The sequence below is a fragment of the Gracilinanus agilis genome, chromosome 1 (assembly GCF_016433145.1).
Source record: "Gracilinanus agilis isolate LMUSP501 chromosome 1, AgileGrace, whole genome shotgun sequence".
NCBI lineage: Eukaryota > Metazoa > Chordata > Mammalia > Didelphimorphia > Didelphidae > Gracilinanus > Gracilinanus agilis.
Window position 1 is genome coordinate 617,034,730 of NC_058130.1, and position 27,984 is coordinate 617,062,713.

The window sequence follows — 27,984 nt, forward strand, 5'->3', positions numbered from 1 at the left end:
AATGGGAGCACAGCGTTAGTGTCCTGGCACACACACCAGACTCTATTGGAAGCCCATCCTTTGCCTTGGGAACCCACCTGACCACGAGCCTGGGGTGATCAGGAGCACGTGGTTCAGGAGCCGCGGTGACTGGGAGCACGTGGTGTCTAGGAGCCCGTGCTATCGAGGAGTCCCACAGTCACTGGGAGCACGTGATGATTGGGTGCCCACGGTGATTGACAGAGCTGGCGGTGACTGTGACTGGGCGCCTATAAGGTAGTCAGGAAGCCTGTGGCTAGGAGCCACCGGGTCACGGGGTCTCAGGGGCGGGCTTTCGTTCACGCAGGGCTGGCTCAGCCAGGGCAGTCGGCAGGCGCCCCAGTGCCTCCCTCGCCCTCGAGAGCTGGCTAGGCCGCTCTCCAGCCGTCGGCCGGCCGACATGTACCAGAAGTGGGCCACAGAGGATCCTCCTAGCCGCAGGCCCGGCCCTTTCACCTCACGGCTCCGGCAGTCATCGGAGGCGGTGATAGCCGGCCTGCCAGCAACGGGGGCCTGGATTGGGCCTCAAGAATGCTCCCTGTGCTGGTGGAACGGGGCCCCTGAGGAAGAGGCCGGGGGCAATTGTGGTTGCCAAGTGACTTGGGCTCAGGAAACCCCTTGGGAGCCGCCGCCCTTGCCCCGACCGCGTCACCATCCTAGGATCACCACCCCACGCCCATGGTCGGGCCCGGCAAGGGCGCCTCTGCGGGCCAGTGGGGCCCACACGTCCATCTATGGCGATGCGACCCCAGTGGAGCCGAACTTCTGCCCCCGGGCCTTCGTGGTGCACCTGGAAGGGGCCTGTGCCCAAGCGGAAGGACCACCAGCAGAAGAAGTGGGAGAAGGCTCCTGGGCACAGGGCACTGTGGGGTAAGAGGGGCTGGCCCCTCAAGAATCCTTCTTTTCTCCAAGCCAGCCACTTCCCTGCCTTCATGTTCAGTGCCTGCCCAGGAGGGAAGAGTCTTTAGAGACTTCTATTACCCCATATTTTTCAGGCAGCATCCTAACCAGGGGTGGCTCAGGAGGTCATTGCCAGGGACAAGGATAGGCCCCATGATGACTTGTCTTTGAAGCCCTAAACTTGATCATGCAATATTGGATTCTCAATCTCCTCCAGGAATGACTCCCTCTTTCTTGTCCAAGGCATTTCCCTGGACCTTTCCCTATATTTCCCCCCACCCCCAATCCCTGAGGCTCTGAACCTGCCTCACTTTTCCTTTCTTCCTCATCTTTTCTTCTAGCATTGGAACCTGCCCCAGTGGTCCACTCCAATGCATTGGATCCTTCTGCTAGATGATACTGTTATACAGTTAATCAAAAACAAAAGAACAAAAAACTCTCTGGCATACCAGTATGGCACTTGTAGTATTTACACATTAATTCCAAATTTATTAGCCCTTCTCAATTTTTAGGCATACTTACAAAATACCATTAAAGAAGGCTGGGAACTTTTGGCATAGTGACAGAGGATAAGGTAGGAAATTCTTGAAACACAAACATTTATCCATTCCCTTATGTATTGTGCTAGGCAACATAATAGGTATTTTGGGAGGAGTATAATTAATTAAAGAGGACATGATTACTTCCTGAGAGGCTGAGTAAAAGTTGGGCCCTATAATGAAAGTAATGCCAAAATATAGGATTCAGGAAACTTGGGTTAGTCCTTTACCACTTACTCAATATGTATGTAACCTTGGATATTTTATTTTCCTTTCATGATTCTCAGTTTCCTCATCTGTAAAATGAGAATATAAACACTTCTACCAACTACCTCAAAAGAACAATTTAGTAGAGAGTTTACAGTTTAGGAGGTAACAAATTACTGCGTTATAAAATAGGTCATAATAAGTGCATGATAAGCATGAATAAAATTGCTTTTTATTAGAATTCTGAAAGGGGAGAGGGCAGGTGGACCTTTAGTACCCTTCATATTGCACTGAGTAAGTGGTACCTGCCCTGCTTATAATTTCTAATTCTATGTAGATTATAATAGCCTTTAGGAAAGCAGAGTACATGATTTTTATCAGTTCCAGTTAATTCACCCTGTTTTTCCTCTTTTTCCAGAATTTATTTTCTTTCCCTTTCCTTTTTATCTTTTCTTGGCCTGACCTTTCCTATCTGCTTCTAGCTAGCTATCTTCAGTCTCTGAACTGCTATTAATCTTTCACTTGACTGATTCTTTTCAGTATCACTTGGTGTCCCATCTGTTAGCTTTCCTAAGATTTCTTAACCTCTTTTAGTTGTGTAGCAAAGCCTGTGCTTTAATTTTATGTGTAAGACAACACTTACATAAATATACCCGTCCTGCACTTGTATAGGAGGATTTTGAGGAAACAGAGGAGCAACTTCAGCATAATGGGGAAAAGAAATTCGTTTGGTGGGATCTGTGGCACTCATCTTCCTTTGTCAAACAACCCTCATGAGGTATGACACCATTTGTAACTTATACTTTGTAGAAATAGCAGCTCCTATTGCCAAGTGGAATTGAATCTTACCGTTAAGAATTCTTTTTTGTTTCTTTCCCAGAACATTTGGAAGGTATAATCAAATTTCCACTTGATGGATTTGGTAAATCAAATGAAATCAAAGACTAAAAGGGGAAAGAAGCCAGTTTTTCTCATAGTCTAAACCTATTTCTAGTTGTAATAAAACTTTACCAAAGTAGTGAAAGTTCTTTTGCTGTTGTTCACTTTTCATACCAAAGGACTTAAGTCAGTTGAGAAATCAGTTAGCCAAAAAAATTTTTGAGCACTTATTACTTGCAAAGTATTGTAATAAGCCCAGTGAGGGATATTAAAAAAAAAAAAAAAGTCTAAGGTAGTTCCTACTTGCAAGGAGGCCTAAAGACCTAATTTACCATAATACAGTCTGGTTGACTTCATGCAATGTAGTATAGGATATGATGATTGATGAGCCAACTCTTCTGACTGTTAATGGAAAGCAAAACTGGGTTCTCTTGAAAAGATTCCCATATAATCTCAACAACACATCTCACAAAGATCCCTTTACATAAAGATTTCTTTTGCACATGCCAGTAGTACACTAGAATAATAATAAAATCCCCAAGTTGAAAGTTACTTTGAGAAGTCATAATCATATTTGTATTCTCCCAAATGGAAACATTTCTCCTTTTTCAAAGAGTAAGAAACTCTATAAACCTTCTGTAGTATTCCATTCCATTGTTGAACAACTCTTCTTTCAAGACTTTTTTCTTGTAATAACCTAAGTGCTTTATCCTGTTTTGAAACTTTCATGCCATTCATCTTTAGTGGACATAAGGACAACTGGTACTAGTTTTTTAATAAAATAATTTTCCGTATGCTTTTAAAAGTTACATCTCACTACTCACTTTAATAGAATGAATCATTCCACTTATTTTTACTCTTTTTCAAGGATTTGAAAGTATCTTTAATTTTCTTAATTTTATGATTCCATTTTTAACTTTTCCTAAGTTTTTTTCAAGTAATGGAGTTCACTACTAGTAAGGGTCTGACCAATACTGAATGTAATGGGAACAGTGGTGATTTTTTTGATGGCCAGGGCTTTAAACAGGAAAAGAATTTTGTGGCATCTCAGATATGATAGTGGTCCCCAGATGTAGAAGGTTTAGTGAATGTGCAAGTGCGTGCCAAGGTATTGAGGGAAATTAAACTATTTGTGATACAGCTGTGATAATTAAAACATAAGCCCCTTTAAAAACCTGTTTTCCTTTGGCTTAAAAGGAAGTGTGGCATAGTGGAGAAAGAAAGAGCTGGCTTCTGAACTAGGAAGACCTGGGTTCAAGTTCTACCTTTGACCTATTCTGGCTGTGTGACCCTGGGCAAGTCATTTAACCTCTCAGTGCTCTAGGCAACTCTTTAAGACTATAAATTGCAGAGAAGGTGCCAATTTGCATTGGTAGAAGGAGTTTCTTCATCTGGAAGTTCTCTACATCAGTGAAATCACAGGCCCAGTCCCTATCTCTTTCCTTTGGATTAAAAGCTTGCATCAAATGTTTCAGGTTTGTATTGGATTGATAATGATATTTATCTGCTCCCCAACTATAATAATGAACTGAACCACAATGTATATAATCTCAGGGCAAAGGAAGTATTGAAATGTGTTAGTAATTGCTAGTATATATAGTTTCTATGTTGGTGTATTTAGTGAATGATATGAATTACATTAAGATAATACTTGGTGTTAAGTCTGTTCTAAAACAAATATTGTTATAGAATTTACCTCATTGGAATTTGGAATCAGATGTCTTCACTTTTGAAAGTAAAAACCTCCCACCTGGAAGGGAGAGTGCAGCAGGTGGTAAGCAATCCTAGATGTATATAACTTCTCTTAGAAAATAACTAATTTTAAAGGGGGTTTATTTTTAATGTACCACCAGACTTATATAAAGACTAACTGTCATTTTTTCATACATGTTCTTTCAGGTAAGCTGAAAAAGGTAAGGATATTAATAAGTTTAATTTTAAATAATACACAAAATAGATTTTTAATAAAAAGTGTCTTTTAAGACATTGTTTTGTCTAAATATATTAAACTTTAAATTTCAGTTCTTCAGAATTCTTACATGTTAGAACCTTTAATAGATTTAATGAGGCTGCAGACTAGTCATTTTAGCACAGGCTTGATTGATTGTTCAATTTTTATTAGGTACAATAATCTCATAAGAGGAAATTAGCATTTATAATAAAACAAGCATATTTTCTAGTTATTTTCAAAATAGCAAACTAAATTCCATGAAGTAGTTTGTGATTATTGTCAATAATTCATTATGAGATTATAAAATACTTTATCCTTTTCATTTTGATTAATATGTTAAAATGAAAGTGTTTTAAAAATGAAGGCCTGGGCAGCTGGGTAGCTCAGTGGAGTGAGAGTCAGGCCTAGAGACAGGAGGTCCTACGTTCAAACCCGGCTTCAGCCACTTCCCAGCTGTGTGACCCTGGGCAAGTCACTTGACCCCCATTGCCCACCCTTACCACTCTTCCACCTATGAGACAATACACCGAAGTACAAGGGTTTAAAAAAAGAAAATGAAGGCCAACTGTAAATCTGTTTAGAGTTCCTTGGTTAATATTTCATTGATACTTATATGCAAAAGTTTTAATACACAAAGGACAACAAAACAGATCTACTTTTCTTTTTAGCATATATTGATTATTTCTGCTAGAATTACTAGGAATTATTTATGTGTATGTAAGGAAGACCCTATCTCAGGATTTTACTGTGTTTCTTAAATAGAACATGAATAGGGATCTGAGATATATTCTATTATTCTTATTTTTTAAATGTTGTTCTGCTTCATAGAATCATTTGGAAATTCCATTAGAACAACTGATAGAACTTACTTTGTCGGAGAACCCACAAAAAAGATCTCAGGTGAGATATATTAAACAAAAGCTAAAGAATATGATTGAATTTATTTTATATTTTAGCTCTTTGTAAAATATTAATTTTTTATTATCAGAATAATAGTAAACCAGGAATGTTTCAGTTCTGGAGCTACCCTCATAATGAAGCAATAACTATGGAGAATAGGTAAGAGATGTTTTATTATTCAAAGCTAAGTCAAATGAAGTTACTTTACTTTTCAGATGAGGTAGCTAATAAGTATGAAATCTTCAAGATCAGTAATGTAGTTCAAGAATTTATAGTCTTTACAAAGTTTTGGCTTAAGGAGGAAAGCATTTTGGTATGGATAAAAATAATAGCTCATATTTATAAGGCACTTTAAGGTACAAAGAGAATGTTTTCTAAAATAATTCTATGAAGTAGATGCTGCCCCCATTTTACAGATGAGGAAACTGAGGCTCATAGAATTTGGGGCTTTCCAAGACCAAAACTCTGATCTCCTGACTCAAGTTTTCTCTTTCCAAAAGGACATCAAAGAAAAATGTCCCTTTCAATTATAAGAAAGTCATGTAAATACTCCATATGTGAACTCGTATAAGAATTAATTACCAAGTATAATGTTTTCATGTGTATGTAACAGGATTTGATTTCTTGCACTGCTGTGGTCTACGTCTTCTCTTCTCCCCTCCCCTTCACATTTTGACCAATACTACTAGCCACTTAGGCTACTGTGTCATTGACTATTTGTGCTATTTCACTGTATCCTACATTTTTCAACTCACTTTTTGCCTCCTTTTGAATCTTGGGCATTACTGGATGTATTGTTAGTACACCTGATATTTTGTTTATCTGTCTTACTACCAAAGCAAAGTGGTTTAACTCTAGTATGAAAGACCTGTGAAAATCAAACCATTTAAGAACCCTGTCAAGACAGAAGTACTATTAAATGAAGGTACTATTTAGATCTCTATTTCCAGAAATATAAAATGTTTTAAACAATATATCTCATGAATTAACTTCCTCATTGTGAACACTAATCTGTATTCTTTTGCATGTATACATATACATATATATGTACATAGATATTTATATGCAAAGAAGAAAAAATGTTCTAGCATTTTAAGACAAAAATTTTAGGTGGTAAAAGGTTGATTTTGAATCTCATTATTGGTTTTGAAGAAGTAACATCTCCACAGTTAACAGCTAGCTAAATAATTTATTTTCCTTTGTGGCCAATGGATAGAATTGGAACTACCTGAAAAAATGTGATATGTAATAAGTACTCTTTCCCTCTTATATTAGAACTTATCACTCTAGGTGACACTTAAAAGGTTTGGTGGTGTGTATGCCCAAAGGATAGGGAATAGGAAAGGTTTTTCCAAGGCAATGAGACTCATTGTTGGATAAGAATTTTTATTGTAAAGAGTCTTTGAGTGTCCTGGAGTGAAATTTCCCAAAGGTGAACTTTATTCTGAGATAGTGTAATTTAATTAACTTTGTAATATTATAGAATATTACAGAAATACAAATTTCATTGCAAAGGTCAGAACTTAAGAATTACCCCCTTTGGCCCCTGCCCACCTAATAGCAGTAGACAATTAACCCTGATAGAATATTTTAAATGACTCTTTAGTTCTTGTTTTTCTGAGATTAGACCAACATAGCAGCTGACTTATGTGTCCAAATGAATAGATAAAAATAATATTTAAACTTTTTCAATAAAAAATGAATTTTTTCAAAATTTCATACAAATCTGATGTGGATATATTAGGTTAGGGTAAGCTCAATTTATAAGCAACAAGAAAATGGTATCATTGAATATTGGTAAATGATGAATTCATATAATACCAGTATTTCTAACTAACTTTGTAAATAGAAAAGCCAAAATGACTACATATTTCCCATGTTAATATCAAGAATCTGTTATGTAGACTTCCTGTTACTTTCACTTTATTACTTCTAGCAGTATTACTTTAAAAATGAAATAATAGCATACTATCCTAGTAGTTAGTAGGTGATTGAATATTTTTGGAAACATTATTGTTTGATAGAACTGAGCATGCGTTTTGCTTTTTTACTTTTTTTAAAAATAAATTTTTGACTTTCCTTTTAGACTTTATAATGTTTGTCGATACATGTTTAAGATCACATAATAGCATAACTAGAAACATGATTAAAGGATCTCAGTTACTTCTTAAAAGAGCTTCCTTATCTCTCATTCTGGACAAATAAGGTATAAAATTTAAATGTAGCTTCTAATTTGAACTAGTCCTTTTCAGATATAATAATTGAAGTATTGTGTTTGTATATGGCAATGGAGGAGGGAAGTGATTATAATTAGTTGCTTTTCTGATGGTTAATTATGTTTATCTGTAATTGCCTACATTAAGACACTTTAAATTTACTCAAAAGTATATCCAGTTAACATTTTTTTATGAATTGTTTCTTTCAGATCAAACAATATTGAGTATGATTTGAATGATTGTTCAAACAGTTCTCAAGAGTATATTTTAATTCCGCAGGGACAGACAAGGGAACCTTTATTACTAACTTGTGATAATCAACTTGTAATGATTCTTGTCCCTATGTGCATTAGTGATATCCAAATATATGCCTCATAGAAAGAATTAAAATAATAAATAAAATTTATACTTTTCAAAAGATAAGTAAAAGCTAGGCTCTTTATTTTTGTCTTTCATCTTTTGTAAAAGATGCATTCTTAATTGCAAAACAAATCCTTTCTTTGCATAGTCTTCCATTACAACATAGAGGTATGCTCCCACAGAACTAATCTCCAAATTAAATTGAAGTGAAAAATTTTGGCAAAGAAAAAGGATGTTATCCAGCTCCATAGCATGTTCATTTTATTTTCAAAACAATTTCAGAATGTTTCAGCACCACACTTCATCTAGACTCTTGCCCTTTTTTTAAATCTGTAATTTCTTTCCATGCTTAAGGATCTCTTTACTTTTGAAACTCAGCCTCCTTTCTGACTGACTAGATTGATGTACCTTATCAGAAGATTTTTTTCATATAATATGATTTTATCAACCCTCTAGTTTATCAATTGTAACTCATTTGAAGAGTTCTATGTCACTTGCAAAGTGTTATCTGCACAACTTCATGTGGCAAGCATGCATTATCCCTTTTTACAGGTGAGGAAAAACTGAGATGTGAGAAACTAAACTGACTTGACTATTGTTACATAGTTTATAAGTATCTGAAGCAAGATGTGAATTTTTGTCTCAAGTCTAACATTCTTTTCATTATGTCTTGTTAGCTTTTAATTGTCTTGAGTTTTGTAAAATAAATTCCCTACTTGCTCTATTAACTAAAAAATTCTGTAAAGCAGACTTTTTTAAAACAAGTGAACAATACCAAACTCCTAGCTACTTGATTATTTTATAAAACATTAATTCTGTGGAAAATCAGGCTGTTTGAATCAAAACTTAGACATTATTTTCTGGAGACCAAGTAGAAGGGAAGATTTGATCTTCTAGTGATCAGAACCTAATTCTGTTGTTATTACTGTACTTTTTAGCAATAGAATTAATTTGCATAATCTAGTAAAGTAATTGACTATCATTTAAATTTGAGTAACTAGACTATAAATTATTAAAGATTATGTCACATTAACAGAACAGAATTTAAAAATTCACAGAATCTTAGATTTGGAAGGAACCTCAAAGAGCATCTAGTACATCCCTTACTAGAACAGGAATTCTTCAACATTCCTAATAAGTAGTTATCCAACTTGAAGACCTCCACTGAAGAAGGAGGAAAGGATGTAATTCTACCATCTCTTAAAGCAGCCTGTTCTAGTTTGAACAACATATTACTTGTAAGGAAATTATTTCTTCTGCAATTTGAGTAAGACTGCTTTTGCCCATTAGTACTCTTGCCAGGTGTCAGTGCCAGGGAAACTTCTGTTTGCTGAGGAAAGCTTCAAGATCTCAGAACAATGAGAGGATTGTACCTGGATAAGGGATTTGTGTCAGGAAGCACAAACCTTGAAAAAGTATAGAGGGGAAGCCATTGAAGATTTTAGATCAGTGACTTTTGCTCAAGTGAATCATCCTTAGGGCAGTCAGGATAGTGTCATTTATATAATGAACAGTTTCTTTTATCTCTTTCCACCCAACTGCCACCTTGGAGTCTAGTGCTATCCTGTCTCAGTTCACATGCATGAGGAAAGGAGGTATATTTTAGGCCACTTGAACTGGATCCTGAGCCTGTTGTTCAGTGTGCAGCCTGAGCTCACAAAATACCTCAGAAATTGGCAAAGTACATAAATTAATTCTGTGGAGGATAGGTTTGAGAGAGTAAAGATATGGCAGGGAGACCAATTACTATATAACTACATTAGTCCAGTCAAGACATGATGAGAATTCTGGTAATCTAAGTAGAGATTGGAAAATAGATTAAAGAGATGATGTGGAGGAAGAAGTTATTGATGGGATATGAAGTAGAAGAGTCAGGGATGACACTAAAGTTGTAAACCTAGGTGAAAGGATAGTAATTCCTCTAATAGAAATAAGGAAATTTGGAAGAGTAGTAGCTTTTAGAGGAAAGATATATCAAGTTTGAAATGCCTTTCAGTCATTTTTATCACATCCAGTTAGTTGACAGTTGGTAGACTATAGTTTAGGAGAAAAATGAATGCAAATCATCTCTAAGACCTCCAAAACCTTGGACTTTGGTCTTTGCTTTTAGGATCTAGCCCAAGCTCAAAGGTTCAAGTGCTGGGACCTCATCTACAAGAAGAGCCTACCATCCACTGACAGGCCAAATCTTCCTTCTCTAGTGTTTGAAAGAGAAATGCTCCTGTTTTCTGTCTTTCAAAGGACTTGAGGGTTGAGAGGTCTAGGAACAAAGTATGACATCTATATCCTATGATTAGTAAAATCCTACTTCCTCTCCCTAGTTCATGCCATGTGGAATCCTAGGATTCCTAAGAAAGAACTAGCCCTCTCTTATTCTCCATTCTCTCATCCCCATATACCTCAATTCTGCCAAGTCCCTACCTACCTCTCTCTTCTCTTCATCTTGCTTTCTGGAATCACGGTTCTGTTATTGACAAACTTTCCTTTGTTTTGGATCTTTTCCCTTTGTGCTCTATCTTCCTTTCCATCCTACCACCTTCCCTTATTGATGACTTCAGGACTTCTGTATATATGTTGATGTTACTTCTGACCTCCAAGTTTGTCAACCCTTCAATTCCTATGTCCTATACTTCCCCTCCACCTCATTCACACACAAGAAAAGTCTATTTCTCTAATTAAGAACGCTTGAATTTTTTTCTACCTAACCATAACCGTTTAATTGTACATTCTTCACTATTTCTTAATTCTTCCATCCCTTATTACTCTCCCAGGTTATTGCTCTATTCTGGTTTCACTTTTCTTTCCTTCATAATCTACTCTATTAAGTAGCTTAATGTTACATTGTTCTATACCATTGAATCCCTTGTCCTCTCCATCATTTGTTGCTTGTGCTTTGCCAAATCTAAAACCTTGACTCCTCTCGCCACTTGTTTTTTCTTTTAATTTTTTCCAGATCACATTGATACAATCATTTTCTGACATTTTGCAATTCATGTCTTCTTCCTCCCTCTTACAGTCCCTCCCCCTTCCTCAAAAAGACAGGTAATATGATATAGGTTGTACATATGATCATACAATACATGTTTCCATGTTTGTCTTGTTGTGAAGCAAGACACAAACTGTTTAATAGAGAAAAATTCATAGATTAAAAATAGAGTGAAGAATGGTATGCATGAGTCTGCTCTGAAATTCTGTTAGTACCTTCTATGGTGATGGATAACCTTTCTTGTCATGAATCCGTTGGAATCCTCTTCCCCATTTGCCATCTTAGAACCCTTTAACATTATCCCCTTAATAACCCTTAACATTATTAACACTAAATCAGAATATTGTTTATTCCTTTGCTCAAGAGTCTTCTACCTAACAAAGCCACTTACTATACTTGTTGTCTTGATTTTTTCTCCTCCCAACTCCTTTCTCAGTCATTCCCCCTCTTGAATCTCTCCTTGTTGCTTACAAACATGCCAATCTTCACTCAAAAAGTCCTTAATGTACTGTTCCCCTTAAACTGTTGTCCAATATATCTCCTCTTTAAATTTATAGCAAAAGCCATTTATACTTGTTACTCCCAATTTCTTTTTTTCGTTTCTCAACCTCTTAAAATCTTTCATCTGATCTCCTCTTGATTGCAACTATTCCCCCAAATTACCAGTGATCTCTTTTTAAAAAGATTTAATTTAATTTTTTTTGTTATAATTTTTTGTTACAATTAAGTTTTATATATATATATATATATCTCCATTCAGTATGTTTGAATGGTTTATTCTTTCTCTGGAACTGAGCATATTACTGTTACTTTATGTATACAACATTCTCTTGGTTCTGCTTTTTGTCTCTTCATTACTTTCATACAAATCTTTCCATGTTTTTTCTAAAATCAACTTGTTCATTGTATAATGGTTAAATTGGGATTTTGACTAAATAAGAGAGTTATAAAAAAGTGGTCGCTGATTATTATTCCTTAAGTCAGAAAAACTATTATTAGCAGCTTTTAGCAATTTTGATTGGAATATTAGTAAAAAGACGGAAATATGGAAGAGAAAGAGGTAAGGAGATTGCCTAGCCTACCCTACCCTAAATGCTAATCCAGTGAAGTGAAGCTTGCTCCCCAACAGAGTTCCAATCTCCTTGTGGGAATCCTAGTCATTCACCAGCAAGCCAGGCAGGATCCAGGCAAAGTCCCAATGCAGAAAAACCCTTGTGAGCTGAGCTCACTGAGGCAGCAGTGAATCCAACAAGAAAATCCCTGACTCCAAGAAACTCCAAAGCCAAAAGTCGAAGTCCTGAAGCTGAAAACTCCAGTTGAATGGCCCAAAGCTCCAAGTCAAAGTTGAAGTCCAAAAGCCCCAAGGAGCCATCCTCCAAACAAGAATTCCCAAGGAGAAGAGACTCCAAAGAGGAACTCCAAAGGATAAGTCCCTTAGACAGGACATTCAAGACTTTTTATAGTCTTTCAATTTGCCTAGCACTGCCAGGGTGAGAGGGGTGGGGGGAGGGTAGAGGGTGGGTAGTGGTGGTGGTGGCAGTGGCCTCTGGAGTTGTCATCCACTCTAGCAAGTGACTTGTGAACTCTCATACTTAGTGACTGTTAAGGTACTAAGTAGGGGTACTTAAGTTTTTGATTGATTAACTTAAAAGTCACTGATTGATAGACAAAGAGTGTTTGATTCACTCTTCACAATTGTTTCTTATAACACAGTGGTATTCCATCACAGTTATATACCTAAATTTATTTATCTGTTCCCAAATTGATGGGCATCTCTTCAATTTCTAGTTCTTTGCCATCACAAAAGAAACTATTATAAATATTGTAGAACATATAAGTTCTTTTCCTTTTTCCTTGATCACCTTGGTCTAATAGTGGTATATTGTTGGGTCATAATTTTATAACTCTTTGGGCATAATTCTGGATTGTTCTCCAAAATGGTTGGATCAGTTCACAGTTTCACCAATAGTGTATTAATGTCCTAAATTTTCTTTATCCCTCTAACATTTGTCATTTTCCCCTTTATCATTTTAGCCAATCTGATAGGTGTGAGCAGATATCTCAGAGTTCTTTCAGTTTGCATACTTTTTCTCTTTCTGCGAACCAGGAAAGGATTAATAATGGCCAGGCAGTATTTAAGTGCAGGTCTAATTTTCTTCTTCTGAAACTTTTACTATTACCACTCCCAAATCTGTCTCTCTATAATCAGTGAGTTGACCTTCATCTCCTAGCTGATTAACCATAAATCTGCTATTCTGATGTTGGAAGATGGGGAAATGCTCTTAGTTGCTTGAAAGCAAATTAACATTAGCTCAAAACTTTTTAGCATTTATAAAACATGCAAACATTATCCCTCTGTGGGTTTTAATCTAGAAGCCTCTCAACTTTCTAATGAACTTTGAAGTCTTTTAACAACTTGTTTCCTCCATGTTCTGATCCAGCACTTGTCATACCTTTTTCTGTTTGCTTTTACTATTAATATTTCAATCTTCACTATTATTTTTCCTTTTAAAATATGCTTAGTTAAATGTTTCCAAGGTTCTAAAATCAAGGAAAGGATCTCTAAGAATTCAGTTGCACAGTAAAAACAATATTCATTTACATTTACAGTTGAGGTATTCTAAATAATTTACATCATTCCTTTAGTGATTAAAGCTATAACAGTGTAATCAATAACCCAGAAAATTTTAAAAAGAATTTACTATTTAAAACTGCATCTAACACAGTGCTTTATCAAATTTATGTCATACATTAATTTTATCCAGAGTAGAAATTGGTAAACAGGTTAACTTCTCATAATAACACATAATTAACAAAATCCCTGATATATGCCTTTTGTACCACTCACATTGAAAACTATACAGAATTATCCAGTGTGAGATTTTTATATCCAGTCAATGAAATAACAAGAAGTATACAATGATTATTATATATCAAACTTTATGTTAAGTAGTTCATAATCACCATATCAATTACTAATGTTACAACCAGTATTTTTCTTGTTGCCAAAAAGCCAAAAGTGGCACTCATGTATTAGTTTTAATCTACCCCAATTATCCCATTTAAAAGCACATTTAAATTTGGTTCAGATCTAGGTTTACAATTACTAACAGCAAAGTTTCAAATACCACAAAGGGACTCCTTGCTTTGAGGGTTGTCCTAGCTCTTTATAGTTTCTCCCTATTTATCTTTAAATCAAAATGTGATTCTTAATACTGTAGTTTCCAGTACATGAAGTTCCAAATTTCTCAAAGTTCAAATTTCCTTCAAACCATTCTTATTCTAATAGCATTTCATACTAACCAAAAAAATTTTTATCTTTAAACTAAAGATCAAACTCAATTCCCTCATGATATTCGTATACAATGTCACTAAACAGAATTATGGATTGTAAGGGTTAAAAGTAGGAGTTCAGCAAAGTAGGAGTTTTATACAGTTGTATAAAACAGTTTAATTTGAGAAGTACATAGACAGAAAAAAGAAAGGGAGGAAAGAGAGATTATTATTCTAATAGCCTATTAATACCCTATGACTATACCTAACTTCCTAATACTAACTAAAATTTTCTAATAACCTACTTCTGTCTTCTGAGGACAGGTTCTTCTTGCCTGGCAAACACCAGCCTATCTAACCCTACACTATCTAAAATTGAGTCACTACCTATCTTCCTAAATAATTGATAGCCACCACCTGAGAACTCCTTCAGTCAGTTTCTACTACCCAACTGCCAGTAGTAGAGACAGACCTCCTGCTCTCTCAAGATCCAGAGGCAAAAAGCCCCAACTGCCAGTGTTCCTTCCTTATCTTCTCCTAGTTTCCCTGGTAACAGAATCTTCAGCTCTGGCTCACTGACTCTTGTCAGTTCTGGTCTACTTAGAAATCTTGCTTTCTTGTCTCTTAAGAAGATAGAGGGAGAGATGAAGAAAATCCTTTAAACATAACTTACTAAAACTTTAAGCTTGAGGGGGCAGTTCAGTGGCTCAGTGGATTGAGAGCCCAGCCTAGAGACAGGAGGAGGTCTTAGGTTCAAATCTGGCCTCAGACACTTCCCAGCTGTGTGACCCTGGGCAAGTCACTTGACCCCCATTGCTTACCCTTAACACTCGGAGCCAAATCACAGTATTGCCTCCAAGATGGAAGGTAAGGGTTTTAAAAAAAAAACAACCAACTTTAAGCTTTCATTCTTAAAGGTCCAATATTGACTATTAAACTTTTTAATTACTTTTAGTTTTGCTATTTGCTAAGAGATGGAAGACCCCAAAATTCTAAAAAATGCTCTTTAAGTTCTGGAAATTCTTTGCAAGAATACAAGAAGTCCCTAAATGAGTATCATGTACAGTTCCATTTGTTTATTGAACCAAATTTCTTTCTTTTGGGAGGCAAGAAGATAGTTCTTAAGAATTCAAATACCATATAATTTGCAGCATAATTTCTGATTTCAAAACATACCAATTCAAGAGTAATTTTTATTTCACTTACCTTTCTCCCTTCTTCCTCCTCTTCCAGGTGAGACAGAAAGAGTTCTAAAAACAAAGATCATATACAGATTTTTTTCCTTCTAAATTTTAATTTTGTGTACACAATTCTCTGAAAATAGACAGACTAAATGTGCAGATACACAGAAACAGACAATGGTTAACACCCTCCCAAAACTACTTGTCTTATGTACCACCTCTTCTGTTTGGAGAAAGGTTTAAGCTATTCCTACAGGCTGAAACAACACAGAAACAGACAGATAAAATATTACAGTTTTACATGAGCCTATTTTAAAAGATATTCCATTCAGGGAACTTAATTTTGGAGCTGGCTTTGTCTAAATAATTAATTTTGTCCTGATCAAAGTCCTTCCTTGTGGCTAGCATCTATGAGGGTTATTTTTACTCATCTTTAAAACTAAAGGATCCTTATGCAGAAATAATGAAGAGCTCTTACCTATACCTCCTAATGTCCTAATGAAGAAACCCCAGAGGGGTCCACAAACCAAAAGCCTATATAGGTACCATACCTCAACTAGATCCTGGAAAGCAGGAGGGGCTTTCTGATCACATTACTGGCCACCAATTACTGTCAATCCTTAAAAAACAGATAGAAACAGTGTAATTATTCCCCTGAAAACCAGAAAGCCACATGGTTATACTTTTCAGGCCTAAAAACCAAAGAACCACAATGTGTTCAGCATATTTTTTAATTTCCTTTAAGAATGAGAAAACAAGGGGGCAGCTGGGTTGCTCAGTGGATTGAGAGCCAGACTTAGAGACAGGAGGTCCTAGGTTCAAATCTGGCTTCAGACATTTCCTAGCTGTGTGACCCTGGGCAAGTCACTTAACCCCCTCCATTGCCTAGCCCTTACCTCTCTTCTGCCTTGGAACCAATAAGCAGTATTGATTCTAAGACAAAAAGTAAGGGAAAGAGAAGGAAAGAAAGAAAGAAGAAAAAGAGAAAGAAAAAACAAAGATAAGTGTGCCAGGGCTGGAATGGAAGCAAGCCTGGGGAGGAGGAGGAGGAGGAGGTTATAGGTCTTATAGACTTAAGAAAGATTGGGAAAGGGTCCCTGGGATTGGACAAAAAGATGGTAACTTTTGCCTAGAAACAGGAACTGTTTGTCAACAGCTTAGAATGTAGATCATTATATAACTTTGATAACATGGAAGAAGATAGCCTTGGAATTATCTACAGAACTCAGGGATCACTCAGGGGCCTAGTCTGAACTGTTCTTGGGTAGGAACATACAATTGCAAGATTACTTCCAGGGTATATAGGTCATTATTTTATCAGTTTAATCCTGATGTTCCTCACCAAGATCTAGAAACTAAGGCACATCTAATAACAAAAAGGGCATCAGAGACAAGATCCATTAGAATCATATTGGATAGTATCCACACTAGAATTTTAATGCAATATTGAATAATAATGGTGATAATGGATATTCTTGTTCCACTCCTGATCTTATTGGGAAGGCTTCTAACTTATCCCTATCACCAGTAATGTTTGCTTATGGTTTTAGGTAGATACTTTAAAAATTTAATAGAAAAATCCAGTCATACCTATGTTTTCAGTTTTTTAAAAATAGGATGTGTTATATTTTGTCAAAAGTTTTTTCTGCAGCTATTGATATAATGTGACTTTTGTTATTTTGTTTCTTATATATTAATATATTATTATAACTTTTATTATAATATATTAATATGTATTAATATAATACTATAATATGTTAATAATTTCCTTACTGTTAAGTCACTCCTGTATTCCTGGTATAAATCCCACTTGGTCACAATATATAATTTTAGTTCTAATATTTTTGTAGTCTCTTAACTAATATTTTATTTAGGATTTTTGCATACATATTCATTAGTGAAACTGGTCTATAATTTTCTTTGTTTTTGCTTTTCCTGGCTTTAGGTATCAGCATTGTATTTGTTTTATAGGAGGAGTTTGGTAGGATTTCTTTATCTACATTATTCAAATAATTTATTTAATATTTGAATTAGTTGATCTTTAAATGTTTGATAGAATTTACTTGTAAATCTATATGATTTTGATTTTTTTCTGAAGCTTATTCAAAACCTGTTCAATTTCTTTTTCTAAAATAGGTTTATTTAGGTATTCTAGTTCTTCTGTTAGTCTAGGCAGTTTATATTTTTTGTAAGCATTCTTTCATTTCTCTTAAATTGTTAAATTTATTGGCATATAATTGAGCAAGATAACTAATTAGTTTTATTTCATTTTGATTTGTAGTATATTCACTTTTCCTTTTTGATACTAGTGATTTGGTTGTTTTCTTTTTAAAGTCAGTGGTTTGTCTATTTTATTGTGTTTTTTTTTCATAAGATCAACTGAAAGTTTTATTTATTAATTCAATTATTTTCTTACATTCAGTTTGTTAATTTCACCTTTAATTTTTAAAGTTTCAAATTTGGAGTTATTTAAAGATTTTTAATTTGTCCTTTTAAATTTTAAAAAAATTCCATACCCAATTCATATATCTATTCTTTCTCTGTTTTATTTTTTATCTTTTTTAGAACTCTTACCTTCTGTCTTAGAATCAATACTATTTATTGGTTCTAAGGATTCTAAGGAAGAAGAGAGTGGTAAGGGCTAGACAATAAGGGTTAAGTGACTTGCCCAGGGTCATACAGCTAGGAAGTGTCTAAGGCCAGATTTGAATCTAAGACCTCCAGTCTCTCGGCCTGACTCTCAATCCATTGAGCCTCCTACCTGCCTCCTCTCTGTTTTATCGCTAAGCCATTTAGACATCTGAATTTTCTTCTAATTATTGCTTTTGCTGTACCCCATAAATTTTGATGCATTGTTTCATTATTACCATTATCTTTAGTAAAATTATTCATTGGTTCTATGATTTGTTCTTTAACCTACTCATTCATTAAAATTAGGTTATTTAGTTTCCAATTAATTTTTAATGTGTTTCTATCATCTCTTACTAAATGTAATTTTATTGTATTGTGAAAAGAATGTATTTAATATTTCTGCTTTTCTGTATTTAACTGTAAAGTTTTATGCCCTAATATAGGGTTAGTTTTTGTAAATGTACCAAGTATTGCTAAAAGAAAGATATATTCCTGGCTTTTGCTATTAATTTCTTTCCAAATATTGATCAACTCTAGCTTATCTAAGATTCCATTCATCACCTTAACTTTTAAAAATTTATTTTTGTTAGATTTATCTAGTTCCAAAAGGAAAAGGTTGAAGTCCCTCACAATTATAGTTTTGCTATTTCTTTGCACCAATAATTCATTTAGCTTTTCCTTTAAAAATGTAGATACTATAGCATTTGTTACATATATGCTTAATATTGACATTATGTCATTATCTGTGGTACCTTTTAACATAATATAATTTCTGTTCATCTTTTTAAATTAAATCTTTTTTAGCATTAACTTTGAGATCGTGATGTTACCCTTGCTTTTTTTTAATTGACTGAAGTATAATAAATTCCACTTTAGCCCTTCATTTTTACTTTATGTGTGTATCTCATTTTTAAAATATGTTCCTTGCAAGCAACAGATTGTCAGATTTTGGTTTTTGATCCATTTTGCTATCTATTCCTGTTTTGTGAGTACTTTTATTCATTCACATTCTGGATTATAATTACTAGTTATGTATTTCCCTCCATCCTATTTTTCTCACTATTTATCCTTCTCTCCCTATCCTTCCTCAGAAGTTTAACTTAATTTTAAAAATCTTTCTTTTTTCTAATTTATTTTTTCAGTTATATGTAGAAACAATTTTTGACAATTATTTCCTGACATTTTAGGGTTTAGATTTTTTCCCACCCTTCTTTTCCCAACCCCCCCTTCTCAAGGCAATAAATGATCTGATTTAGATTATACTAGAACTTTTATGCAGTATATATTTCCATATTGCTCTTGTTGTGATAGAAAACACATAACCTACAAATAATAAAAATCTCAGGAAATAAAGTGGAAGATGGCATGCTTTGATCTGTACTCAGACTCCAATAGTTCCTTCTTTGATTGGGTATAACACTTTCATTACAAGTCCCTTGAATTGGGAATTTACTCTATTGATAATGGTTTAGTCCTTCACAGTTGATCATCATATTTCTGTTAAATTATACATTGCTCTACTGCAGTGATTCCCAAAGTGGGCACCACCACCCCATGGTGGGTGCTGCAGTGATCCAGGGGGGCAGTGATGGCCACAGGTGCATTTATCATTCCTATTAATTGCTATTAAATTTTTAAAAAAATTAATTTCCAGGGGTGCTAAATAATATTTTTTTTCTGGAAAGGGGGCAGTAGGCCAAAAAAGTTTGGGAACCACTGTTCTACTGGTTCTGTTCACTTCATTTTGCATCAGTTCATATAAGTTTTTCCAGGTTTTTCTGAACTCATCCTATTGTTTCCTTTTCCATTTGGCTAATCCTACTCTTTAAAGAGTTGTTTCTTCAGTGTTTGTTTGTTTTTATCTCCATTTCATTTGGTCTGTTCCATAGTGAGTTATTTTCATTAGTGTATTTTTGTGTCTCCATTTCCTCTTGTTCTATTCTGAATTTTAGGGAGTTGATTTCTTCAGTGAATTTCCTCCAAGCTGTTGTGTTTTTCTGTTAGTTCTCTTGTTTTTAAACTTCTTTTCAAGTTCTTCCAGGGGTTTATTTGGGGCCTAACATCCTTTCACACTTTCCTTTGAAATTTCATATGTTTTCCTTTTGGTGTAATTGTCCTCTTCTGAACTCATATTTTGATTTTTCCTTTCACTTGCATAACTTTCTAAGGTCAGATTTTTTTTTTTTTGTCCTTAGTGGTCAGGACTAGACTCTTGAAAAGTATTGTAACTTTGCATATTGAATTCCTTGTAACAGTGCTAGTAAAATGACATTTGGCACTATGTCTGACTAATGCTATCTATACCACTGAGTATATGATGCCAGAAAAGCATGGGTCATTGTGGAGTTACTACCACCTCCATCTTAGCAGGGCTTTAAAGTCATCCTTAGTCCAAACTTTTCTCAGCTTTTAACCTCTTCATCAATCCTGTTCATTAGTAAGAGAATGGAGGTTAAGTAACTAGTTTCAAAAACTAGTCTTAGATAGTATTTCTTTAAAGATCTTTAATTGCTCCATAGTTTCAGACAGTTCACACAGTTCAGCTGCCACTTTGTCTTTATTCCTTTATACCAGTGGTTCTCAAACTTTTTTGGCCTACCACCCCCTTTCCAGAAAAAATATTACTTAGCCCCCTGGAAATCACATTTTTAAAAATTTTAATAGCAGTTAATAGGAAAGATAAATGCACCTGTGGCCATCACCGCCCCCTGGATCGCTGCAGCACCCACCAGGGGCGGTGGCACCCACTTTGGGAATCACTGCTTTATACCTTATTTATTTAATACATGGCATTTCCTCAAACTGTACATAGGATGGTATAAAGTTGATTCAATATCATTGTCTCTTAGTCAATAGTTACCTTCAATCCTGTAGTCTTAGATAAGGTTCGAGTCCTGCTTCAAAATAAGAGTGGTATTATCTCTTGTTTTTATATCACCTTTATGTATTATTCTTCCCTACTTTTATATTTATATATGTGTTTATGTGTGTATATGTGTATAAAAATATATGTATTCCTCTCTATTCCTTTACCCAATGAGCAATCCCTAATAATAATTTTTAAAAGCAATTCAGCAAAATCAGTCTATATAATTTTTTCCCATTAAAATATATTGGTGTTCATATATCAAGTTGCAAATACTCCTTGGTTATAGCTTTCAATTTAAAATGAGATGTACAGAAATGACAACATCTCTGCTTAATTGGGACAACTCGATCATTGTAGAGCCATGTGGATGTTTCTTATTCTTAGAAATCAGAGTTGGTCAGGCTTAAAAAAGGACATCATAATACTTTATAGTTGAATTTTAGTCAATTGTTCAATCAGTAAACATTTATTAAAAGCTATGTGGCAAGCCCTCTGGTAAGTGCTGGATTTGAGCAAAATTGAATTTCAACAGGATCTTATACATTGATTCTTTCAGCTCACATGCTTAAAAAGCAAGGCTTCATGATTTTTCAAGTTGGGAAAGAAGATGTTATACAGACTGATTATCAGACAGATACTAAATACCACATGAAGAGTACTTTTTTGTTTTAGTCATTCTGATTTGTGAATTTTAAAATGATGAGAAAATATATACTGTGACTTCATACCAGTAGTACCCTACCTCTGCAAAAAAAGGATTTTTCACAACCTTTCAAAGATCACTCTAGACCAATGATGGGCAAACTATGGCCTGAAGGCCAGATGCGGCCCCCTGAAATGTTCTATCTGGCCACCTGACATTATTCCTAATCTGACAAATACAATGAGTAGCTTACAATTCCATGAAATTTCGAAAGAGCTGCTTTAGAAACAGACTGAAAGATGAGCATTTTCTTTCCTTTGGGCCCCCTCTTTAGAAAGTTTGCCCATCACTGCTCTAGAAAGTATAGGCTTTTTGGTATAGCATAAAGAATGCTGAATTTTGAGTTAGCAGACCCAAATTCAAATCTTGTTGCTTCTACTTTGTGACTATGAGCTCTCTATGCCTCAGTTTCTTATCTGTAAAATTAGCCAAGATGCCTTTTATGCTATAAAATCATAATGGATACAGAGATCACCAGCAGTGGTTCAGCAATCATATCTATCAGGTCCTTCAATATTATATATAATTATAAATATCAGGGACTGGTGACTTGAATTCATTTAAAGTTGTTTAGGTGCACTCTTTTATTTTTAATTTTAATTTTTTAAACCCTTAACTTCTGTGTATTGGCTCCTAGGTGGAAGAGAGTGGTAAGGGTGGGCAATGGGGGTCGAGTGACTTGCCCAGGGTCACACAGCTGGGAAGAGTCTGAGGCCGGATTTGAACCTTAGGTGTACTCTTACCATCTCTCTTATCTTGATTTTCAACTTCAGGTTAATAATTTTTATTCTTTTTCTTTGGTTGTAAAAAGAATAGTCTTCCTCACCACTGTCATTGTCCCACCCACTCATTTGCTGTCTTCGCTTTTCTTTGATCTTCTAGTCTCCAACATAACCTTTATTGGCTTTGTCTTCCTCACCAACCTCAGTTTATTCTGAAGTTCAGTGCTCTAGATTATATTCTTATGGGGCCATGGTATACTACTCAAAATCCTTACTTGCTCCTGCTACCATCATGTGTTTTTTAAAAAAAATGAATTGATTTTAGAATTTACCATCTATATACATTTGCTCTTGTAGTAGACTGCTCTTGAGTTTCTAATCTTTGAGTATTAGGTCTGTCTTATCTTTCTTCTAAGTTATTTCCAAATATGTTTTTTTGTAATCAAAGATAAATGTCAGAATATGTCTAGTTTTCCTCTTCTCCATCACTGTTTCTAAGATGGGGTAGTCAGTTTCCTTTGAAAGTTACTATGATTTTGATATCAGTAATCAAATCTTCCTTATTCTTCTGATTGAAATTCAGCATTGTACTTTCTTGTATTTCTTCCTCTACATTTTGAATAATTAAATTACCATTAATTTTCTGCTTTTTGTGAAGTGAATGCTCTAGCAGATGTATACTTAATTAAATTTTCCATCACTAAAATATGCTAGCTCAGTGCCAGGTTTGTTATGTTTCCTGAATTCCTTGTCTATTTCTATTATTCCAAGGGGTCTGTAGTGTACTCCCACAATAGTATTTCTATTTCTTTCTCTTGAACTTCACACAGATGTTCTCCACCATATCTCTTTTCTCCAGTTCCTGGATTTTCTCATTGTGGAAATCATCCTAATGTATAACGTTACTTTACTATTCCTTTTGTTTTACTCCTTTCAAATTAGGTATTCAATTCATCAGTGCCCACAATGGGCAAAGAAAGCATTGTACTAGTTTGGGTATATAACTACAGAAGTTTATTATCTTCCATAGGTGTAATTCCAGTAATAAATCTAATCCCACTGAATTTTAAGGATAAAATAAGTAGGTTTGAATTTGACTCCTTGCATTAGGGTTTCTAGTTGTATTCTTTATAGATAACTAAAGCTATGGATTTCATTACTGGTTCTTTTTTGGGCATAGACTGCTTTGAATATTGGACTGTCATTATTTTTATATTCTTATTTCATGAACCAACTTATATTCTTAAAAAGACAAGAAAGTGGTAGCAGGTATAGGTAAAGGAATTTGAACCTGAAAAATTATTATGGCCCCATAAGAATAGTATCTGAAAGAGAAAAAAAAGAATAGTATCTGAAGCAATACATTTCAGAATAAATTGAGGCTAGTGAAGAAGATTAAGACCGATAAAAAAGTTTTAAAAGCTATGTTGGAGATTAGAAAAAGATCAAATTGCTGCTTTCTGGCTCCCTGCCTGCATTTCAAGTGAAAGCCATCAAATAAAGTAAAACATATTTTATCAGTGTGTGTTGACTCATCATTCTTGTTGTAATTTATGTTCTAGTATACATCCTTCTCAGATAGTTTTCTCAAGAAGCTTTTTACTTCCCACATCTGCCTTTCTTATGAAGCCCCTTTACTCTTAGTCACCAATAGTGATGTAATAGTATTTTTGCCAAGAAGTTTTTTTGACATATATACAGAGTAGAATTGGGGGTGGGGCTTATACCCCCAGAAATCACTCTATGTATTCTAGAAAATATTCCATAATTAATCTTCTCTTATTTCTTATGTGCTACATATGCTCAGCACTCAAGTATACTTTGTTACATACATCTGACCATATGTAGCATATGCCATACCATATAGGGTAGAATATAATGCTTTTAAAGTATTTTCAAGACCATTTTCTGTGCATGTTCTTTTTTATAAATATATATATACATATATATTATATATATCACATAAGAAATAAGGAAGATTAATTAGGGAATGCCTTCTAGAATGCTTTCTAGAATGCAGATTTTGAAGGATGGAGACTCAGTGAGTAAAAAGAGGGAATTCTGGATTCTGGAGGGAAAAATAATAGCTTGCACAAAGGAGCAGATGCAAGTCTTTTCTGTGTTCCAGAGATGGTTAAAGTCTTGACTAGATCACATCTATAGATTTTTCAGTTCTCACTCATATCTTGGGAGGACTGTCACAAGGACTTTAAAGAAGGATGATGAGGTTGGGGATGTATTAAAAACTATGTCATATAAGCCTAGTGAGAAGATTCAGGTATTTGAAAGGCTTGTAGAAGAAATAGACTTGTGTTATGTGGCCCCAGAATACAGAACAAGATTCAATAAATGAAATTATGGAGAGGCAAGTTTCTGCTCAATATATGGAAAATCTTCCTTATGACCAGAGCTATCTAAAAGTGGAATGAGTTGTTTTAGGAGGAGGAACTCTTTAAGCCCAAATTAGTTGATCACTTGTCAGGGTTATTATTTGGGAATTCCTATCTTAGGGAGTATACTACATGATCTCTGGTATACCTTCCAAGTTCTTAACATTCTGTAAGTCTAGGGAAGCCAGATAATATGAGTGGATGTAATATGGACACTGTGTGTTGTGTCAGTGAACAACAAAAAATTAAGTTCGTGAAATTGGAAGGTCTGGGAGCAGAGGAGAATCTCTAGGGGACCTTCATAATTGGACCGGAATTCAGATTTTGAAATGCAGTATTATTCCTGATAAATATAGCTGACATTTTTACAAAGGAAGCTTTGGTATTGTGAAAAAGACACAAGTTTTGGAATAAGACCTAGTTCTAGTTTCAACATTAATACTTACTAGCTATGTGAAGTTAGGCAAGCTACTTCTTTGAGGCTCAGGGTCCTCATTGGAAAAATGGGGATAATAATAGTTATATCCTCTACCTCATGGGATTTGTAAATCTTAGAGCACTATATAAATGTGAGCTATTATTATTATTATGTGCAAACATCAGTAGATAGGATGTTATGTCTGGTTACGTGGTTTCCTGGGTATAAATCGACTTTTGGTATTAATTTATCCTAAACCAGGATATGTTTAAATTCGTTAATTTAAAAATAATTTACCATGCCTTGGATATCAGATTTGGTAATTATAATTGAAAAGAATAATTTTACTTTACATATTTATGCAAAATAATGAATCTTGGCCTTTAAATAAAAATATGTCCGAAGTACAACTTGATGTCAAGATGAACCAGAATACTTATTTAGTTTAGTTATCAAGATTCTGAAAGTTAACATTTCTCTATGGTTCTATGTGTATATGACATTCAGAATTGATGTCAGTCAGTCTTTAACTTTTGTTGCTTTTTCATATTACTATGTTCTATACTATAGCATTCTAACTCTAGTAAATAAATCTAATATTAATTATTTTTAAAGGGATTTCCAAAAATCTCCGATGGAAATTGGCTTTAAGGTAAATAATCCTCTAAGGCTCTTCACTCTGAACCACTCACTAACAGGTGCTTCTGTTGATAAACAAGCTGGTTCTTACACTGCACTACAACAACAGATGCCATTAAGTCTCTGCTGGCCTTATGCTGATGGAGACTTTTGTAAAGATAGACGTGAGGCTGAGAATAATTCATATCCAGCTATAGAATGCAACAATGATGAAACTTTATCTGCTTCAAATTGGAATATGAAATATGGGAACAGCAGCATGGAAGAAAATCTAACTGATGAAAGTGATTTATCAGAAAATGAAAAAGTAAATGATACAATATTCACTTATTTTAAAAAAGTGGACCTGAACTTAAAGCCAGAAGTAATAGAAGATTTTGAAGAATCTTTGTTGGAACAGCCAAGTGAAGTATTTTCATATCCTGATTTTCTCCCTCCACCTTTTAATACTCTAGACTTACACAAACTGGCCCTCTCAAAATCTGAAAATTGGAAATTAGCATTAGATCCTATAGAAAGCTCCATTGAGCAGTTGATAAGTCGTTTATTAGAAATGGAAAGAATACAACACCTGACTATACAAAAGGAGAAGCTAAAGATACCAGCCAACTGCTCTACTCCAGTCACTACTGAACGACCCAGTTCATCCAAAGCTTCATCAAAACAAAAACCATCAAGATATCCTGAATCTCTGCCTCTTCAGACAGCTTGTGTAGATAAAGGTAGAGAAAAAAGAAAAAACAACTCTAATTCTTGCAAACTTGAACACAATACTTCAAAATGCAGTTGGAACAATGCTGGCAAATATAAGTGGAATTCCAGGCCACCATCTATCAGAAGCTCATCTACCACAAAGCAAATCATTGCAACTTATGATGATTTAAAAATTCCCAAAGGACCCTCTTTAAGTCCATGCCAAGAAGTTTCATCTAGACCTACTTCGAGCCATTCCATTACTCAAACAACTCATCCATTGGTTAAAATGGTTTCAACAAGATGTGTGCAGCCAAAGTCTCCACTACCTTTATCTTCCCTATCTCTTTGTTTGCCTGAGACATCAAGAAGCAAAAAAAAACTTTATCGGAAAACTATAGCTATAAATAGACCATTCCATGTTCAGAAGAGGCATTGTTTATCTCCTTCACTTACAGCTAAATGTGAGAAGTGCTCACACATTGACCAAAAATAACCTTTTTTTTTTCCTGTCATTATTCTCATTGGGAGTAAACCTAGCCCACCATACCAGTTGAAATCTGATGTATTACTCCCAGTTACAGGTATTACAAAACAAAAACAAAACCCCAAAGATTACTTGAAGTGATATGAAGTAATTCTTGTGAAAATTACTACTTTGTGCTTCATATAAATCTGGGAGTTTTTCTGATGACAGATTTGATAAACCTTTTGTGTTTCATCACCAAGAAACATTTCATTGAGGAAACCAAATTCTAAAGACTGTCCTTTCTTTGTGACTTTTCTGGTGTACTTAACATCAAACATCAATAAATTAGATAATTGACTTTAATTCTGTAGTTATTAATTTCATTGGGATACTAATTTATGATTGAAAAAGGATATCATATGCAATATATACTGATGTCATAATAATTGCAGTTTCTGGTAGCACCCTACCATCATCGACCATTCTCTTTTTTCTCTTTTCTCAAACCTTTCCTTTGCCTATTTTTTATTAATGGATTTCAAGTGGTTCATGTTAACATTTTAAACGAAAGCGGTTATACCAACTCATGGGCAAAATTAATATACTATCTACTTTTTTAAGCCCTTATGCCTTTTTAGGTGCTTTTAAAAAGCATGCTGAATGACGTATTAGAAAGATCTGAGATTAGATCCACTAGTTTCAGAGAGAAAATAGGAATAAGAAACAATCTGTGATTTAGTCATTGTAGGAAACTACCCCCCTTTCATTCCTTCACCATTGCAGACCATTGACTTTGTAGGTAAATCCTGCAGTTGACTGAAGCACATACAGGTCAAAGCACATACATTTGCCTAGTCTCATCAGGATTTCCATTATCCCTGGCTGCCTCTATAGAGCAGATTGGAGCATGAAATAAGTGTGACACTGGCCATTTTCCTAACCAAGTGAAATTTGGTATTATGCAACCACTACTACCCTCAAATGCCAGCCTAATGGCTTGAAAATGCCAAGTGTAGAACAAAATGTGATAAATCAAATTT

At 34.8% G+C, this 27,984-nt stretch overlaps 1 protein-coding gene across 1 annotated transcript; it reads left to right on the forward strand.

The window, feature by feature from the left end:
- The first annotated feature begins 418 nt into the window (after positions 1–418).
- FAM217A (family with sequence similarity 217 member A) lies at positions 419–27,232 on the forward strand. The gene is made up of 7 exons (XM_044683732.1): positions 419–888; positions 2,337–2,442; positions 4,233–4,317; positions 4,443–4,456; positions 5,323–5,394; positions 5,483–5,553; positions 25,759–27,232. Exons 1-7 carry the CDS (start codon positions 419–421, stop codon positions 26,969–26,971), a joined length of 2,031 nt encoding a protein of 676 aa, XP_044539667.1. The 3' UTR covers positions 26,972–27,232.
- The last annotated feature ends 752 nt before the right edge of the window (positions 27,233–27,984 follow it).